This window comes from Propithecus coquereli, unplaced genomic scaffold (assembly GCF_000956105.1).
Source record: "Propithecus coquereli isolate 6110/MARCELLA unplaced genomic scaffold, Pcoq_1.0 Scaffold298, whole genome shotgun sequence".
In the NCBI taxonomy this organism is placed as follows: Eukaryota; Metazoa; Chordata; class Mammalia; order Primates; family Indriidae; genus Propithecus; species Propithecus coquereli.
This window is the reverse complement of record NW_012148596.1, coordinates 417,201-433,005: the sequence shown is the minus strand read 5'-3', so window position 1 is coordinate 433,005 and position 15,805 is coordinate 417,201. Positions and strand designations below refer to the sequence as shown.

The following is a 15,805-nucleotide window of genomic DNA, read 5'->3' as shown; positions in this document are numbered from 1 at the left end:
ATGTCTTTCCTCCCTATTTAAAACGGAAAATACCTCTTTGATTCAAGTGATGCCACCTGGGTGCCCACCCCACTATAGACTTCACATGAAAAACTGGGTTGTCGAGTGAGAACGGCATCGTATGCCCAGTATTTTGACTTGGACCATCACTAGTGGCTAGTTATTAGGGAATAGCTGGTTATATAGTTGAAGGTTTTTTATTTTATAGTACTAATCTCTTAGAATACTGATTAAGACATGAAATATAGCAGCAGGTTGCCAATTTATAGGCAGTTCCCATTTATGTAAAACATTCAGAAAAATGAAATTTTTGAATTATGTTAGAACATAAGAAAAGACAATTCAAAGGACTCGAAAGCATTTAATTGTAACTTAAAAAAAATAAATAACAACTGTAACTAACTTTCGTGAGCAATTTCTCTGAGAAGTCTAAATTCTGTAGGACATTAAAAACTATTCTCTGGCTAAGGGAGAGAGGCATCTGCATTAGTTCATCTGCGTGAACATGAAGGTGGTGCCAGCTGACCCCTCTAGTCAAGAAGACTAAGGTCAATGTGGAAGTAGACGTAAGGAAAGTAGTCCTGATTATTGAGTTGCAACCCAGGGATCTCCACAGATGCCTACAAAAGAAGACATGGTATTAATGTTCCAAGTGCATAAACTAGTTTCCAGTTTTATTTTTAATTTGTATGTTTGAGGAAGCTCTCCAGGCAATGACCATACATTGTGCCCTGCATAGCTGTGGCCTATCCCCGACACGACCCTTACACACACACTCCCAACCCCCCTCCCTGCTGTGCTTTAACGTTTGTGACATGGAGATTTTTCGTAAGCCTGGCAAATAACATTTTTTTGAAAGTATCTCATATGGGGACGCTGACCTTACTGTAGAAATGCCACTGTTCCTGGGTCATATACCTACATCCAAAATACTTGCAGCAGCTACTTCATCCAGATGTCTGAAGACAGAGTTTAGAACCTCTCTTAAACGTTTGGTGGATGACTTCTTATGCGGTTGCAGGAGCACTGCCTGGAAGTTCACTGGTAGTCCATACCTTTTCAGACAGAAGAAAGTGTGTCAGTAGCTCCTCCACACGCAAACATGGACACAATCAACCTGACGGGGAATAAAGAGCAAATTCTGGAAATGAAAAGCTCCAACCAACACGGCTCAAAAATAAACTCAGGCAAAATGTCTAGGGTCAGAGGTGATCTCCCTGGATAGAAAAAGCTCTAGAATGTGCTAATCCTCTTCTGATACGATAGTTTTTGGCAATGGAGCGAAGAGGTCACTCCCGGCTGTGAGTGCTCTAGCGGAATGGTGGCAATTGGACTGAACGTTCTCTGAAGCATTTGTCTAAAACCCAGCACAGCTGTTTTGGTTTTCTCCACTAAAGGAGAGACGCAAAAATCTGATTTATCAAGATTGTTGTTAGTTCCTTTTGCTGAGTTTTTGGATGGACAGAAAGGATTGTAAATGTACCTGGTTGTATGCCCGAGTACATTTAAAACCACTCGGGACGAGCTATTCCTGTAGTGTTACCCCAAGACAAGTACTTGTATCGAGTATGATAAGCAGTAACATGCATTTTGTGACTGGGGAAGTATTGAAGGTATGCTATCAGTGAGGAAATGCTTCGACGTTCAGTCCTTAGCACCTGCGCTCCCAGCCATGGTGGGAAAGCGGTCCTTAAGATGCCCTTCCCTCACCTAGGACTCTGGTTTTTCCAGACTGCGGCCTGCCATGCGTGTTGAGTCACAGGGGCAGGATATGTTAGTATTACTAAGGTTTTATTTTCCTATGTCCACAAATTATCCTCTGGCTCCCAAACCTTCCCAGTCCTCATTTGATGCAAAGCATTCCCAGCGATACTCAGAAAGGTGAAAGAAGCCTAAACATGGGAAGGGGCCGTTTGCAGCCACCTCTGCTTCTGTTTTCACTGACCAAGCCCAAGGCCAACCTAACCGTGTTGCCTTCGCCTCTGGGAGGCAGTGCCACGGGAAGCTGGCAGGTGTTCACAGGCAGGACAGTGGCACCGGCATAGGTCCCAGGTGAGACGAATGGCCCAGCTGACCACCTCATCTCTTTTGTTCCCATCTCTGGTCATCAAAGCTCTGCTGTCACCCAGGGGAAATGAGCAGAGAGGCTGGGGTGCTTACCGGGGAGCCCCGTGCTGTGAACCGGCGTGTCTCACAATGCTCGCGGCCTTCCCAGATGGCAGGGAACCGCCACTCCCGTACCCCAGGCCACATGCACGCTAAGGGACTAGCATTCTCGTTCCCCATGCGACTGCTAGACATTGCCTGGCCACCCAGACACAAACACTCCCCTTTGCCACCCTGCTTTGTCATCATGCAACCTAGTGATTCCACACTGTCATTGCCAAGTTGCCCTGGAGGTTGTTTATCCATCTACTCCGAACAAGGACCCATCTTTAAAGCGCCCCTCCCTCCCCAGCCTGAGCTCCAGGGCAGAGGCCTGTGTCTGTCCTGTGGGCACTAAGAGGCCCGTGGTGAGTACTCGCTGAAAGCTGACTGAAGGCACACGGCTCTCCCGCCTTTGACCCTCCCTCGGCCTCTGGGCTCTTCGAAGACCCTCCCGGTCCCTAACGCACCCTGCGGATCAACTCCGATGAGCGCCCCCTCCATTCGGCCCAGAACATGACCCGGGAGCAGTGGCCAGTTCTCCCCGCTCACTCCTCACGCCCACCCCAGGCTGCTCCCTCCTGATCACGAGGTCACCTGGCAGGGAGCTGCCCACCCTCACTCTTCCGAAGCAGGACTCAGCCTGTCTCCATTACTGGCCCTTCCCTTTACCAGCACCTTCCCTGTTTAACATAAACGCCAGCTCCCTAGAGCTCTCACACGACCCCGTCCTCCCTGAGAGCCGACTCTGAGTGTCCGATGTCCTGTGTCACTCCTTCAACCCCTGCCCTCTGGCCTCTCTCACCAATGACCTCCCAGTGGCCAAATGCAAGGGACACCTGAACCGTGACATCCCAATCCATGACTGCTCCCTCCTCCTCCTCTGCCTGCCTCCACGCACTCCTTAAATGCCGGGTGTGCCTGTGGCACTTCTCTCTGTGACTCCCCCGGGCAATCCGCCCGGACACCTGCCACTGATGATTCCCTAGTGTCTGCTCCCTGCACGACCCCTCCCAGCTCCCAGGCCTGATGATCCAGCCACCGCCCGCCCACTGTCCGCTTGGGTCACTTAGGCCCCTGGGACACTTCATCTGTGACGAGCACCTCCTCGCCTGAGGACCGTGCCCACTTTACCTCGATTTTATTCAGCCAACAGACATTTCGCGTCTACTCTGACTCTGGGTGACAGGTGGAAAGAGGAGTCGGACTCAGCGCCCAGTGCAGGGGGAAGATGCATAGCTGTGAGACGAGGCAGGCGGCACAAGTGCCAAGGGGGGCGAGAGCAGGAGGGCAGGGGAGCAGGTGGGTTCGTGGCAACGACCTGGTGAGTTCAACGTCGGTTTTCTTAGGTTATAGCTTCACGTGATGGAATATGAAAAAGCCATCTAGAAGGCTCAAGTAGCTCTGCACATACTGGCAATGAAGTAAGCAAGGTGCAGGACAGGAAGTATAGATGACCCCCAAAGGGGGTTATCTATAACAACAAGGGTCTCGAAGCCACTGACCACGATTATCTCTGGGTCGTGGGATGGTGAGGACCTTCCGCTTTCCACAGCAGAGATTCCCGAACTTGAGTTGTTTTTGGTTTTTTTTAGAGTGTTCAGGTATTGCAACTATATTCAGGAAAAACAGAGCAAAAGATGTCACACCCTGATAGTTTTTGAGAATTCTTTTTGCATATACTCTTAGGGGAAACACTCAGTTGTATCGAACTTAAGATATCAGGGATGTCTGCCTCAGCCTCTCTTGAGCAAATGGGCATCCTGTGAGGTGTGGACGGGCTTCACCGTATCGGCCTGAGAACAGTCGATTTCCGAGACAAGTAGGGTTGATCTGGGGCCTGTCTACACTACAGATGGCTGGGACACTCCAGATTAGCTTGGGTATACCCTCCAACCTGATGCCGCCATCCGTGCCGTGACCGGCCCCTGAGATGGGCACGCATGGGTGTGTGTGTGTGTGTGTGTGTGTGTGTACGTGTGTGTAGGTGTGTGTGGTGTAGGTGTGGGTGTGGTGTAGGTGTGGGTGTGGTGTAGGCGTGGGTGTGGTGTAGGCGTGGGCGGAAGAACCGGGAGCCAGGGGCACATGTGTACTTGGGCAAAACCCACAGCGCAGCCATGTGGAGGATGAATTGGAGGCCCGAGAACCACGAAAGGGGTTTATGTCAACAGCCAGGCAAGCTGGGTGGGAGAACAGAAAAGAGACACAAAGGCAGCGTGGACCAGGCATGACCAGGGGTGCAGTGGGGAGGTGGGGTCCAAGCTGACCCTGAGGCTGGGGGTCTGGTGCCGGGAAGGACGGTGAGGTCACTGGCAGAAATAGGGAAGGCAGAGGCAGGGCTGGGGGAGATGAGCCGGGTATGCAGGTGAAGCCTCTGGCAGGCAAACGACAGGACCTGGACGCCAGGAGACACAGCAGGAGACAAGGCAAAGTCGGGAGCAGTCGGCAGGTGGGCGGCTGGGAGGGACCCTGAGGGAGCCATCAGCACAGGCAGGGAGGGGGTCGGGGAGAGCAACAGGGGGTCTGAGGGCTGGAGGAACACAGGAGCCTGCAAGTCAGAGCTGCCACAGCGTGCCACGGAGCGAGATTGGGAACACTTAATGACCCAGGACATACTCAAAATACAGCAGAAAAGTGGGCTTCAAAAACTGTTTCCTGTTTGATTCCCTCTTCATAAAAAACTAGTAAAATTCATTTGTATCTGTATATTAAAAAAAAAAAAAAAACCTTAGCTGGGGTGGTGGCACACGCCTGTGGTCCCAGCTGCTCAGGAGGCTGAGGCAGGAGGATCGCTGGAGCCCAGGAGTTGAGGCTGCAGTGAGACAGGATGACCCCACTGCACTCTCACCTAAGCGACAGTGAGACCGTGTCTCAATAACAAACAAAAAAACCCCTAAAACCTAAAGGGGTGCCTGCCAGGATGTCAGCAGTGTTCTCTGCTAATGTTAGAATTCTGGGTGATTTTTATTCATTCTTTGTGCAAACCTGTAATAAATTTGTGCTTCCAAATTTTCCACAGTGAACCTACTTTTTTTTTAATAAGGCACGATGAGTTTTGTTGTTGGTTTGGTTTTGGTTTTCTTGGAGGCAGAGGACTGAGACAGTCCGGGGCTGCCTTCCAGGAGCCCCTGGGCCCTGCAGGCTACGCAGGGGCGAGGACGGGACCAGCGGAGGGTCCACGTGGGATGCAGGGAGGCAGGAAAAGGAGGGAGAGGACGGCAGGGCGCAGGGCTGAGCCGAGGGTCTATCCGACTCACGGGGTCCCGCAGGTCACCAAGAGCCACAGACACAGAAAAGAGAGGGCAGGGGTGGGAGGAAAGGCAGGGACTGGCGTGGCCCCAGACGGCTCCTCTAGGTCCTCCCCACCCCCAGGACAGCCCCGCCGGGGCACCTCCACGCACCTGAGCACGGACTCCACAAACACTCTCAGGGCCTTTATGTGGATCCAGGCAATGAAGGCTTCGCTGAAGTTCACCTTGAGCCAGCGCAGCAGGGGGCCCTGCAAAGACCAAGGAGCCAGGTGACCCCTCCTGGCCGCGCCACCAGATGCCAAGCCAAGAAAAGCCTTCAGATTTTGACAGAGCAAAACCTGAGCTAAGAAGTGCCCAGGAGGCAGCAGAAGCAGAGAGTAGGCTGGACAAGCCCCGGGGCTGGCCCAGGACTGCAGTGTCCAGGGCACCTGGCGCTGAGGAACTTGGGGGACAGCCACCCGGCACATGCGTGGGGTCACCACAGACCGGGGTGCGGGGAGCTGGGCAGCCCCTGACCTCAGGGCTTTCAGCAGGCAGCTAATGGGCATCCGCCTGACACTGCGCAGCCAGGGAGCCCACCCTCTCGAAGGCTCTGCCCCTGGTCCTGGCGTCACCTACTGGCTGCCGCCTCAAGGGGCCTCCTCACGTGGCCACGGCAGCTGCCACTAATGCTGGTGTGGCCGGTCCTCTGGGGTAGCTCAGAGTCTTGGAGCAAGAGCTCCGAGCTCCCACCTGGTACCTCCAACTGCCCATGAAGGTCAGGGTGGGTCCAGCCAGGGCAGCCGAGGGGAGAGAGCCCAGCTGCCACCACCATCCCCCGGCCTGCCCGTCACCAGCTCCAGCCACCTCTGGCCAGGGCAGACCGCCCGGCCGCAAGCACCCCTCGATGCGGGCGGGGAGCTCCAAAGAGGCCCTGCAGAGTCGGAGGAAGGCATGATTCTGGGCTCCTCAAATTTAAGCCCTCGAAAGCCAAGTCAGATGACAGAGAATGCAAGATTTGTTTTCTCAGAAGGCGCCTGAGCTGGCGAGGAGATGCGAGCTGGGGACCCCCAGGATTCGGGGGGATGCTTACCTCGCCCTCGCCCTCACTCTCTCTCTCTCTGTCGGTCTGCCCCGTGGCGGGCCTATCGGGGTGACCTAGCGGGGTTACCTTAACCTTGTGGTCCAAGAAGGTGGATGATCCCTTTTTAAGAGCAACACAGGAAGTTTGCTAAAGGCACAGAAATGATTTATTAATCTTTCAGCAAACATGCATCACAAACAAATCATCCTCATCGCCTGCAAAGCGCGTGAAAGCAAGCTCAGGAACTCAGGCCCGCCCTCAGGGCCCGCAGCTGGCCGGACTAGAGATGCGGCCGGCGCAGGGGGTGTTAAAGTCCCGGGATTCCATGCTGCAAGGACAGAACCAATCGCTGGCAGAGGGGTCAGTCCTGCATCCGCGCCCCCGCCTGGCCCCGGTCAGGACCCGCATCACGGGCAGACAAGGACAGCACCAGGAGGTGCTGGTGGAAACAGCGCTCCTGCGGCGCTCGTCTGTGCTCGCTACGTCACAGGGTCTCTGCCACACCCCGCCACGAGGCCTCCTTGGCCCTCATGGAGCACTTAGGCACGCCAAGGGCAGAAAATTCGCCAGGTGTGTTGAGGGACACTGTACCCTGTCATTCTGTCTCTGCGCATGGGCGGAAAACACAGCAAAGTTCCACTCTGCTCTCGCAGTACACTGACACCCCGGGGCCTCGCCTGTCCCTTCTGGGTGACAAGCAACAAAAAGGATGCAAGATGCCCGGTCATATCCACTTCCACACAGGCCAAAGGGGGACAGAGGTGCTCAGGAAGCCAGAGCGGAGCTGACCTCAGCTCAGTGAGTCTCTTTGGGCCTCTGCTCCCCACCCACAGGGAGACCACGGCAGGGCTCCCCAGGGCAGCGTAGGTGCGCAGAGGTCTACACCAGGTAAAAAACGCCAGCTGGCAACCTGAGCCCCAAGTGGCAGGTGTCAGGCTCATGTGTGTCACCCTGATCCGCAGGGGTCTGGCAGGCCTGTGCCAGTGCCCAGGTGGGTGCCAAAGGCCCTACTTCACCACCTGTCCCCCAGCAGGGCCTCCCAGCTGGACACTTGTGAAAGCTGCCATGATCTGGCCTCCATCCAGGGACACTGGGTAGGGAGGGCTCTGGGGTCAGGACTGGAGCAAGCAGGGAAGGGCCTGGCCAAGGAGAACAGCTGGGGCGCCCCTGGGTGATGAGGGTTTCCGGTGAGCTGAGGTTAAGGAAGAAGCCGTTTTGGATTTCATAGCTCTTGCTGGTGAAAATCATTCCCGCCTGGGAGTGCTGGGTCTGTGGCCACCACCCTGAGGACCAGAGCACCTGATGGGCCTGGGGTCCATGGCCCCGGCTCTGCCCTTCGTCCTCAGGAGGGGGCTCGGCCAGAGTCCGGCAGCTGCTGGGTCGGAGGAGCGTGTGCTCACTGGGTGTGCGCACACGTCCACACACAAACGCGTGCCAGCATCCCTGTGTGCGTGTTTCAGGGGCAGAGGGTTAGAAATCCCCAACGTGAACTTCTGTGTTATTATCGGTTGTTGTTCCCTGCCTGTGAGAGCCGCGGCTGGGCTCCCTCCTGACGGAGGCGTGGCTGCTCTCTGCAGTCCCCAGAGAGCTCCGTCCCCCAGGCCATTTGCCTGATGGCAGCACTTCTAGCCTGGCCCGCAGCCACTGCTCTTGTCCCCAGGCATGCACTCACAGCTCATGTTTGCACACCGACTTCCCTCCAAAAGGCCTCAAGTACATTCTACTCATTCTTCGCTTCCTGTCTGTCACTAGAGGCTGGGCCGGAAGGTGTTCCTAGAACCACCCCCTGCCCACCGGAGTGGGCATGGGAGAAGCGCCCAAACACATCCCACCCGGGCAGGCTCCTCTGGAGTCGCCCAGCTCAGCCCACCACAGCCGCCAGAGGTCTCCGAGTCTGGGATGTGCCCATTTCACAGAGCGGTGGAGTGACTTTCCCGAGGCCACACTGTGCATGTTTCAAAACCGAGCGTCTAGTTTTCCTCCCTTGTGAGCTAAGTCGCCCTCTCACAATGCACAGTTTCTGAGTGGCTCAGCCGGAAGTCTCAGCATAAGCACCCGCTCTTTGCTAAGAACACGGGAGGTAAATACAGGTGCCGGGGACGCTGTGGAAACCACATGGCCAAGGACAGTGGGGTGACCGTAGGCCACACTCCTCAAGGCCGACACTGGGCACAGAGCGCAGCTCGGCCCCGGGAGGGTTGGGCAGGGTCCTCCAGCTGGGGAAGTGCCCGTGAGTCGACCTCTCAGCAACCTCAGCTTCTCTGCACGGGGGAGCGGCGACCCCCTCCCGGAAGGGCAGTGCCAGGGAGTGGCCGGGTCTGATGCAGAAGCTTGGCCGGGCTCCCGGCTCCCCCACGCCATCATACCCCATCCCCAGACCCTGCTCTGGCCGTCCCATGAGAACAGAAGTTCCCGAAGGTGTGAGCCCAGGGGACCAGGTTCAGCGAGACGGAGAGGTGGGGACGTGGGAGGGCTCTTTTGCCCCAGGCCACAGGGTGGGGACAGGAGGGAACTACTCGACGCCCCAAGGAAGCCCTCCCGGCTGCACCCCACACTCACATACTGTTGCTTCTTATCAGACAGCAGCCTGGTCAGCTCTTCCCTTTCCCTCTTGATTTCTTTTTCATCATAGTAAAATTCACGGACAGTGAACCTTAAAACAAGCAAAGATGGGCTTTCACCAAGACGCTTCCTGGGCAAGAGACCTCCCAGGGGAACAAACTAAACCCAGAGAGGGCCACGGAGCCCACGCTCTTACTTGTTTTCCTTGGCTTTGGTTTTGAAATCGTCAATCACTTTTCGAAACAGAGTCACTGTGAAGAGGCCGCCCTCACTGTCCTCGGTAATCAACCTGTCGGAGAGAAGCATCTGTTCACCGGACTGATTGCCAGGGTCGCCACGCGCCAGACCCTGTGCCAGAGCCGGGCTGGGAGGCTGCCGGCCACTGCAGGGCTGGACCTGTGGGTCCCCCGGGGCCTCGCGGCCCCCGCTCGGGGCGCTGGCAGCAGCCGAGGGCTGGGGAGCCACGGGCACCCCTGGGATCCCCGAACTCCCGGCCACCTGCTGTTTCCCAGTCCTCCTGCCCCTTCCACACGCCCCCTCCAGGCCAAGGCCTCAGGGGCCTTCAGGGGCTCTAAAGGCTTGAGAGGGACAGGAAGCGCAGAGGTCTGCGGTTCGGATCCTGCTCCTCCTGGGCCCCATCACAGTGAAGCTGGGTGACTCTCCCAGTGGTGGAAACCGTCACGCAGGTCCGGTTCACTTCCAGTGTCACCACGTCCCAACTGGACGCGGCCTCCCCTGTGTGTCTCAGCGTGGGATTACTGGGGCCACTGTCCCCAGCAACAAGGGAGTTCTCAGGGCCAGTCGTCTCAACATCTCTGAGTCCTGCTGGCCAGGAGACTCTGCAAGTGGCCCAGGCGTGGTTTCACGGGCGTGCTGGCCACGTCGCCCCCTGGTTCTCAGAGCTGCCCCCACGCTCCACGCCCATAGGGGCGGCCCCCAGTCTCTAGACCTTTCCAGGGTCATCTGTGCAGGCTCTGGGTGCCCTGTGACAATGAGGGGCCTGAGGGCTCTGGTCTGAGAGGCCAAGCCACCTACAGAGGCAGCCTGTGCTGGCGTGGACCCCAGGTGCTCTGGACGCCCTGTTCCTCCTCTGGCCTCCCCTGTGACCTCAGGCCGTGACTGTCCTGTTCCTGGATCCCTCACTTTAGCTCCTGATTGCAATCCCCCGTGAGCTAGCAGCCCTGGGAGAGCCCGGCTTCGAGCAGAGCCCGGGAGAGCCGGCAGTGGGCAGGGCTTCGCTCGCGGGCAGTGGCGGGGTGGTGTGTGGAGAGACAGGTGAATGGGCCGCCCGAGGCTCATGCTAAAATCTCCTAAAAGTGCAAACCACTTCGGACATACAAAGAGGTGTGCAGGATAGCACACACCCGCGTACCAGCCACTGGCTAAGATATCAAACGATTTCCACACAGTGGCAAGCCTGCATGGCCCTCTGCAGCAGCCTGCACCTCTCTGCCCCAGGTCACCACCAGCCTGAGTACGGCCCTTCTTGTCCCCTCCTGTCCCCACAGTTCACTGTGCACTTGCATATGCCCAAGTCACAGGTACTTTAGTTCCATCCGTGTCTGGACTCCACGCTACACAACCCTTCCACGCTGGCTGCCGTCGTTCGACTCTGCGCACACAGGCAGCCCTGGATCGTGGGTTTCCCGGCTGCGTGGTGTCCCACGATGGACACAGTTTTTTACCCATTCCCCCCTGTCATTTTCACAGTGCCCCCTGGCCACTCCTACTCTAACGCCAGCAGGCCACACGCTGGGACTGCCTTCCTCCCCTGCTCCTGCTCTGTGGCCGGTCACTGGGCAGCCACTCCGGCCAGGCCCTTGCCCCTCAGATGGGAAGAGCTGACGCTGAGCGGAGAAGGCACAGCAAGGACGCAGCGAAGGCCACGGCGCGCTGAGAGGGCCCCTGTGCTGGACGCAGCCAGGGCAGCCTTCCCAGAGCAGGAGCAGGGCAGGGAGCTCTGAAAGAGGAAGGCAGTTGGCACGTGACAGGGTGTTGTGACCACAAAGGAATTCTAGGCCAAAGGACAAGAGAGGACTGAGGGGCCTCACACCCTATGGGCATGTTTGGTGCTTGAGTGCCCGAAAGCACCCACACATGCCCCCCAGGGGACCTGGGGCCAGGCCAGGGTCTCACTTACTTGGTCGACCGAGGGACTACCATGTCCGAGAGAGATTCGTAGGTTTTTTGCCATTGTGTGTAGTTTGGTCTGCAAGAACACAGAATCACTTGGTGATTTTTGCAGAAAAGTCTCTTAGGGGTACTGAGTGCTTGGGCAGCTGCACCCCCTTTTCTTGTCTGCTTCCTGGGAATCAGGGCTGGTGGGGCAGCCTCTTCTCGCCACCCTAGTCACCCTCAGGCCCTCCCCGCTCCATGCCGGGCTCGGCCAGTCTCCGTCAGGGATCACCCACGGGCCAAGACACCAAACCCCTCCTTCCTGCCTGCTCACTTGGGGACGATAACCAGAAGGGTGACAAGATATTCAGAATCCAGCACGAAGTCTTCTTTGCTCACAATGTCACTCAGTGTCCGGGTGAAGAGGTTCCCCCTGAAAGGCAGGTGGAACAGAGTGTGATCAGCAGAAAGGGACATGCTGACCCCACACCCCCCGCGCAGGCAGTGGGACTGGGGGCGGCCAGGAAGTGGGGCAGGCTCAGGCTCTGAGGACACTGGAGCCCGGGAGAATGTTGTGACTCTCATAAGGGACCTTCTCCCTGGCCCCAGGGCTGAGGGCCCCCCAGGCTCTGTGCTGGGCGGCCGGAGCTGCTGCCTCCTCCCCTCCAGGGACAGGGAGGCTGGCAGGGCCTCAAGTGCTGTCACCAGTCACCCTAGGGGCTGCTGAATCCAACACCTCAGTGACCTGCTCTGCCCTGTGCAAGCACCGGCTGTTGGGAGGGGACCTTGGGTGGCAGGCAGCTAACGTTACTCAAGTGTCAACACAGCAGCCAGCTCTCTAAGCTGTGTGGCCAACCTCGATAGCCCTCTGCATCACTTTACAGGCCTTTCAGCCCAGCAGCCAGGGGACACTTGCCTGAAATAGCTTTCCACACGTCCAGTGGCCCTGGTCTGAATGAAGGTTAGGGTATTACTAGCACATGGATCAAGGCGGCCGTACCAGCGGATGGCTGGGCTCCGGCTGCCCGGGCTGTGGGAAGCACTAGCACAGAGGCTTCCCTAGGAAACAGCTCCGGCGTGTTTAGCCAAGGCCACGCGCTAAAGGCCACCGTCCTCCACGGGCTCTCCCACCTGCCCAGGGCACCTGCACTCCATTTGGCCTGTCCCATGTTCATGACACCATGGAGCCACGGTGTAGCCATGGATACATCCCTTAGGATCCCTCTCCCTAGGTGCCATCGGCATGAGCCACCCTGTCATCACAGGGAAGGTGCTGCCCTTACACTACCTGACTTATCTCTCTGGTTCACCCTGAACCCCCGGCATGAAGCAGAATTTCCATAAATATTCGTTGAATGAATAATCGTGAGCTCTGCAAGTACAGAAATAATATTTTGTTCTGCTTTATATCTTTAGGGCCTAGCATAAGGCCCGAGGGCATAGCTTAGTAAACGTACACTGAAAGAGAAGAAATAGCAGAGGAGGGAGTTGGAGACTTTTGTCCTCTTTGTACGTCCCTCCTACACTCCGTAAGTCAACTGAAGTGACCCTGAATGATCAATGAATAATCAATGAATGAATGAACTTCACCCATTGAGTGAAGACCAGATGTTTGTTCAAGTCCCAATCAATTCTTTAAAAATCCACAATTTGTGTAATCCCAGCACTTTGGGAGGCTGAGGCCAGGAGTTGGAGGCCAGCCTGGGCAAATGATTGAGACCCCATCTCTACAAAAAGTAGAAAAAATCAGCTGGGTGTGGTGGCGAGCACCTATAGTCCCAGCTCCTCGGGAGGCTGAGGTGCGAGGATGGCTTGAGCCCAGGAGTTCGAGGCTGCAGCTGCAGTGAGCTGTGATGACACCGCTGCACTCCAGCCTGGGCAACAGAGCAAGACCCTGTTTCTAAAAATAAATAATTTATTTTAAATAGAAAGAAAATCTACAATTTGGTGATGCAGTGGGAGTGGACAGCCCAGCAGGCTCCATGCCAGCACTGACCGACAGCCCATCACCGTGTAGGGCTCTCTGCCTGGCACTTGCCTTCATTCTGCCCTCAGTAGCTCGTGCCCACTTAGTTCCGACACAAAGTCAGACAACCAGCAGCGATGTTTCTAGGTGAAGTGCACTTTCCCTCCGCGGTTCCTCATGTTCCACTAATGTACTGTTTGCTTTTTCCCTAGAAGACGGCTGGCCAGTGACCCTCGGAAGAGGGAAGCAGAAATGGGGCCCCTCCCAGGCAACATGCTCTTTGTTCACAGTGGTGAGGCAGTCGGGGGGCACCAGCTGGTTCTGGGTTCTCTGGGCCACTTCCCTGCTCTGGAGCGTCACAGAGAGCCAGGAAAAGACGCGGTGCGGAGTCTGGGGAGAAGGGGAGGCCCCTCCACACCAGGGACACCCTGTTCAGGGGCAGCCTCCCCAGCAGGAGCTCATCTGGCTTCTTCCTACACACCTCCAGCCACAGGGTGCTCACTACCTCACAAGATAGTCCCTGCCATCGTGACAGCGAGCTTACGCTTTTCTCCCGACACCTCCACCATCTCAGTAACCGGCCTGTCTGCTGGGCCCAAGGGGCCCACCCCTCCCCTGCATGGCGGCCCTTTAGGTGGGTGGAGAAGGCGCCTGAGTCCCTGAGGCTGCTCTGCTCTGGGCCGCAGAGCCCACCTCCCTCTCTACCCACCACAAAAGGCCAAGCTCTGACATCCTGGCCTCCTGCTGCGTTTGCCCTCCGTGGAGCCTCCACAGCGAAGGGCGTGGGGGCACGTTCCTCTCCGTGCAAATGTTGGGCAGCGCCATCGCCCCCGCTGGCCCTCTCCTCTCCCAGCAGCTCCTGAGGAGGTGGCAGCGTCTGTCTGACTCTCTCTCACTCTCAGGCATGGGACAGACTCCGGGTCACCCGGGGATGGGAAGGACAAGCACTAAGCCCCTGCCAGCATCCCCCCCCGCCCCGGCCAGATGCACAGCCTTGAAGATACACACTTGGATTTCTTCTGCAGGTTCTCCAGGTTGGTCTTCAGAGTGTTGTAGGCAGCCGTTCGGGTCTTCAGGTCCGTCTCAATCTGTGCCAGTTGCTATTGGGGAAAGCAAGAGCTCCTGGTGACCTGGCGTATTGAAGAGTTGGTCAAACGCTCCACAATGGCCACATATGGCTCATGGTGCACTTGGGAAAAACAGCGACGCAGCCCGTTTGCCCAAGATGGCCAACGCGTACCCCTCTCTGCTCAGCCGGGAGTGCCGGCACTTGGCCCTTACAGGGAGCCCACGCGTGACGGCAGGGAGGGGCACTTGTCCCTCCTTTACAGATGCCGAGGCGCTGAGCAGGGTCGCACAAGCTCAACTTCCTCCTGATTTCAAGGCCATCCTGCAGGGTTGGGGGGCCCAGCCCCGCCGGCCTCCTCAGGCTCTGCCGGGGGAGCCTGGGCTGCCCCAACCCTCAACCCTCAGTGCTCACAAATGCCCACGTCCCCGGGCACGGCCGTGCCCACTTCCCGGCTCCTTTCAGCGTGGAGGCAGGTCACCATTCACGTGTCCCAGGGGACCCCCTTGTTTGGAGTTCCAGGGTTTAGGGAGAACACTCCAGATGCCCCTCCCGGGCTGGCAGGAGCAGGATGGTGTGGTGCAAAGAACTGAGATGGGCACAGGCTCCTCTGCTTTCAGGCCGACTGGCCTCAGGCTTCCCATCTGCCCACCCCAAGGGGCAGGGATGGGCGATGAGCAAAGGGAAAGAGAATGAGCCCAGGGCCCAGCTCCCCGAAACAGCAGTAGCCATTGAGATGACTGTTGCCATCGAGCATTTTGTGGCCACTGAAACCAGTTCTTCCGCATGGTGAGTCCCTGTTACACGCAGACCACCGGCCCTGCCCCCACGTGCTGACACTTGACGGCAGGGTCCATTACAATGGAATCAGTTCAACGGCGCAGACCCACATTGTGGAACACCGTGTGGCCGTCGCCACGGAGGATGTGGCCACCTGCACACGAGCGCCCAGGTGGGGGAGGCTCCTGGGAGTCCCACCCTCTCTGCTCAGCCCACGTTCAGTGACACCTCCCAGCCCTGGCCACGGGGGAACACGAGCGCCACCAACATCGCCAACAACGCGGCAGGAGAGCGCACTGCTGCTGCTGAGGGAGCAGCTCGAGTCCTTAGGTGAAACAGTGGACAATCTGTAGGATGTGAACCCTTTCGAGTCTAAACATGCATATTTTGTATATATGGAAGAATCCACCTCAAACATCGGTTATCTTTTGGGAGAATAAAGGGAGTGGGGGTAGGGGTGATGATCTCAGGAGGCCTTTAACTTTTTTTTAATATTTTGCTAGTTTCATTTTGTATAAGATTAATTGCTTTTTATAATTTTTTAAACTTTTTATTTTGAGATGATTACAGATTCACAGGAGGTTGCAAAAATAATACAGAGATCCCAAGTACCCTTCATGCAATTTCCCCCGCTGATAACACCTTCCTGCACAACCACACAACTGCACTATACTGTGCTATACAACTACACTGCACAGTCTACAACTACGCTATTCTGCACTATCCAACTCCACTAAACAAATACACTGCTACACTATACTGTTCTGTACTGTACAACTACACTACACTGTGCTACACAACTATACTGAACAAGTATACAACCACACTACACTCCCTGTGCAACTATACTGTGTTGT

The 15,805-nt window shown here is 56.6% G+C and overlaps 1 protein-coding gene across 2 annotated transcripts in view; it reads right to left on the bottom strand.

Moving 5' to 3' along the window:
- Positions 1-530: 530 nt before the first annotated feature.
- The window catches only part of ATP6V1C2 (ATPase, H+ transporting, lysosomal 42kDa, V1 subunit C2), a 73,317-nt gene continuing 58,042 nt past the window's right edge, over positions 531-15,805 (bottom strand). The window contains exons 6-14 of one of the 2 annotated variants that reach the window (XM_012648901.1): positions 14,111-14,202; positions 11,471-11,569; positions 11,162-11,230; positions 9,218-9,310; positions 9,019-9,112; positions 6,469-6,606; positions 5,547-5,644; positions 923-1,055; positions 531-620 (exon numbers count right to left, since the gene is read on the bottom strand). In XM_012648901.1, coding sequence (XP_012504355.1) covers positions 531-620; positions 923-1,055; positions 5,547-5,644; positions 6,469-6,606; positions 9,019-9,112; positions 9,218-9,310; positions 11,162-11,230; positions 11,471-11,569; positions 14,111-14,202 — 906 coding nt within the window. The remainder of the gene's footprint in view (positions 621-922; positions 1,056-5,546; positions 5,645-6,468; positions 6,607-9,018; positions 9,113-9,217; positions 9,311-11,161; positions 11,231-11,470; positions 11,570-14,110; positions 14,203-15,805) is intronic. The other variant, XM_012648902.1, reaches the window with a different exon arrangement.